The 3636-nt window shown below is 40.6% G+C and overlaps 1 protein-coding gene across 1 annotated transcript; it reads right to left on the minus strand.

The window, feature by feature from the left end:
- Nucleotides 1-1396: 1396 nt before the first annotated feature.
- On the minus strand, nt 1397-3231 carry LOC126262992 (UPF0449 protein C19orf25 homolog). The gene is made up of 2 exons (XM_049959944.1): nt 3035-3231; nt 1397-2878 (listed from the first exon to the last, which is right to left on the minus strand). The coding sequence occupies exons 1-2, from the start codon at nt 3171-3173 to the stop codon at nt 2646-2648; spliced, it is 372 nt and encodes a 123-aa protein (XP_049815901.1). The 5' UTR covers nt 3174-3231; the 3' UTR covers nt 1397-2645.
- Between the last annotated feature and the right edge of the window lie 405 nt (nt 3232-3636).

Consider the following 3636-nt stretch of genomic DNA (forward strand, 5'->3'; position numbering starts at 1 on the left):
GATCATCCTCACCAACACCACCAGCTTTTCAGAACTGCACAGGTGAGGACTCTCTCTGCAATATATCCTACATTCCCGTAACCCTCCTGGCCTCAAACGCTACACAGACCCCTATTCCACCAATGCAGCCACAGTCTTTTTACATATCTCCTTTTCTGCTACCCCCCCACCCGCCCACCCTCCGTCTAACCTCCCGACTTAGCATAGCTGCCCTACCCTCTCTCCACCTCGTCTCTGTACACTACCCACTCCCACTCCCACAAGCAGCACTTTACTGTCCCCCACCCCTACCTTGCTTTCCCTGCCCCAGCCTCCTCCTTATCCCCCACCACTTTGCTGCTTCTCCCATCATGTGCTGCTGCTCACAGTCTGGTCCCCAACAGCCAGCGATTGTGGTCATACGCTTGCAAGTTGCATTTGCATGTTTGTGTATTTTTTCCATTTCTGACAAAGGCCTTGTTGGCTGAAAGCTCACTTTCTGACAGTCTTTTTGTTGTGCGTACCTGCACCTCCATTATATGGTGAGCAGCAACTACCCTTTTCATAATATTGAAATAACATTCGTGTGACACTTGTTTAATAATATAGGAAGTGTAATTAAATATCTTTCAGGTACTAACATCATTAGCATCATTTATGGCTTCATTTCCTCAGGAAAGGAGAGGGTACCATCTATAATCTGGCTAATGTAGATATCCATAGACTCATCCACAATGACTTCCCCCATGAACCATGGACCTTGCCGTTGGTGGGGAGGCTTGCGTGCCTCAGCGATACAGATGGCCGTACCGTAGGTGCAACCACAATGGAGGGGTATCTGTTGAGAGGCCAGACAAACATGTGGTTCCTGAAGAGGGGCAGCAGCCTTTTCAGTAGTTGCAGGGGCAACAGTCTGGATGATTGACTGATCTGGCCTTGTAACATTAACCAAAACGGCCTTGCTGTGCTGGTACTGCGAACGGCTGAAAGCAAGGGGAAACTACAGCCGTAATTTTTCCCGAGGACATGCAGCTTTACTGGCATGGAGAGCTGCATCAAACCAGTCTCAGGACTGAAGACGACAACAACAACAACAACAACATCCACAATGAACAAGGGAAATCACAAAAACACAAACGTCATTCGGTAGAGACTGATTTACATCCCCATTTTTCCTGAAAGCATCTTAGTAAGCACAGCAACTCTCTCAGTAGCAGTTTGACTAACATATGTTTTATCTACAGAACTACTAGTGATGTACTAAATTCAGCAAGATGTAGCTCAGATGTCACATGAAATGTTTCACTAGCTTTGGCTGTTGAAAACAAAAAAATTCTAACGGTCTTTATTTTTTTTCTTAACATACACAATTAATGGATAATGTGAAAAGTATGGTAGTATGTAAGTACCAAATGTGTGTGTTCAAAACTATTTACTGAGAATCAATGTGTCTGGTTAATATGCAATTTGCATCTTCCAGCAATCAATTTCACAATATCTATAACAATTTGACAATATCTATGACATGGAATATGTAAACTGGTTTACAAACACATTTTTAAATATCTGGCAACATACACTATTATTGGGAAAAAATATGTACACTACTACCTTCCGTAAATGAAGTTTTCAAATACAACAAAAAGATAAAGTTTCCTGCAATGCAATTTGCAAGCAAAGGACACTGTATAAACAAATACCACAGCTCTTTGATAAATGTTGCCAAAGGCTCCACATACTTGATTCTGCTCATTGTGATGTGAAGAGACTGGTAAACAATGAACTAGGGGTCACACTGGCCTGAAGCAAATCACAAAAGTATTTCTACCTAATGGCCTGTGCAACAACAGTTTGAATATTGTCTCAAGTACTTCAGATTGAACAATGGAAAATCAGGATGGAATGTAATAATATAATGAAAAGGATAGTTGCTACTCACCATACAGCAGAGATGCTGAGTGACAGAATTCACAGACAAAAAAAAAAAGAAAAGACTGTCACACAATTAGCTTTTGGCCAACAAGGCCTCTGTCAAAATTAAACATATACACACGCACTCACTCAAGCAAATGCAACTCTTTCACACACAACCACTTGCTACAGACTGTGATCATATGCATGTGGGTTGCATTTGCATGTGTGTGTGTATGTTGTGTAATTTAGACAAAGGCCTTGTTGGCTGAAAGCTAGTTGTTTGGTAGTGTTTTTGTTGTGTTTTTCTTCGACTCACCATCTCCACTATGTGGTGAGCAGCAGCTATTCTTTTAATTACATTGGCGCCTCAGATTGGCTCCATGAGCTACTATACCCAACCTTCATAGCTACTTGTACTGGAAACAATCATATACAGTTTCATATTACATTTCAATTACTGTACCCACATATTTATGTCTCATGAACAATTTCAAATACATCTCAGTTATTGAAACGCAACAACAGGTTGATACAGCAACATAAACACAAGCGAAATCAAATAATTTAAAACAAAGTCACACCAGCTAAAATTTTACATTTGGTGCACAAGAAATGGCACATCGCCGCTCACTGAACAGCTAAAATACATGGCAATAATAAGTGGAAACATTCACTATGCGTCAGGAAAACGGACTATTAATTCCAGATTAAAGACGCTGTCTTCCTTTTATTACAACTGCGGTATTCCAAGTTCACTTTAGCGCTTGTTGCGCCTGTTTCCGGATCTCTTCCGCTATTCGTTTCAATTCAGCGTCACAGATTTGAAGATTGTCATTTTGTTGCTCCAATGTTTTCACGTATTCGTGCAGTATATTATTTGTTTCCACAAAATTTTTCACCCGGAGATACAATTTTTCTGGATCATTTTCATCATCGCCAGCACCGCTGTCCTCTTCACTGTTTTCTATTTCATTCAGCAAATTTTCTGCGGAAATGAAAACGTTATTTTGAAAGGAACGTCTACCTTCCTCCTACGATCTGAGTGCAAGTAATCAAAATAATAAAACGTATTGCTCGCAGCTGCTGAAACTGGGTTTCACACTGCAAGACACCAAACAGAATACATCTTGAAATTCATTACCTAAAGCAAGTTTATTTCTCTGGAAAACAATGTCATCACTGTCCGAGTTATCTAGATCTGCTATTAATTGAGTTATTCCTGGGGGAGATGGTCGTGGAGGAATGTTTGGTTTCTTCTTAAACATTTCTGTCGAAAACATTGACACCCACGAAGACAATCACAAACGGTGCCTCCCCGTTGACTGTGTGTGTGTGACGGGCCTGAAGGCCATAGAGTAAATATCTCTGGAGTGAGCATTGCGTTCTGCGCATGTCAACATTAAACCAGGATTGTCACGTGTTTTCGGGACTTCGCTGTGCGTGTATGCTTTCTGCAGCGTTTGAAGTTTATAACATCAAGAGTTTTTGTTGTGTTTCGCCGTTTGTTGATAGTGTAATAGCGAGGGTGAAGTACTGTTGTTGCTACGGATGCAAAGAAAAATATGTGAAAGGAGGGATAGTAACTTTTCATGGGTACATACCATGTAGTTCTAATTATAGTTATCATATTAGTAAGAGACACTGTCTATGTTTAAAAATTTCGAGACGCCTTATAATTAAGGCTTGATTCTGTAGACCTATTTTTCTACGATTTTATGACTATAAAACATGTATTACGGCTTG

Source organism: Schistocerca nitens, chromosome 6, assembly GCF_023898315.1.
Source record: "Schistocerca nitens isolate TAMUIC-IGC-003100 chromosome 6, iqSchNite1.1, whole genome shotgun sequence".
NCBI classification, from domain to species: Eukaryota; Metazoa; Arthropoda; class Insecta; order Orthoptera; family Acrididae; genus Schistocerca; species Schistocerca nitens.

Coding starts and splice junctions, on each gene's coding strand:
- LOC126262992 (XM_049959944.1), bottom strand. CDS start 3,173: ATGTTTTCGACAGAAATGTTTAAGAAGAAACCAAACATTCCTCCACGA. Junction 2,879..3,034: donor GAGAAATAAACTTGCTTTAG/GTAATGAATTTC, acceptor TCATTTCCGCAG/AAAATTTGCTGAATGAAATA.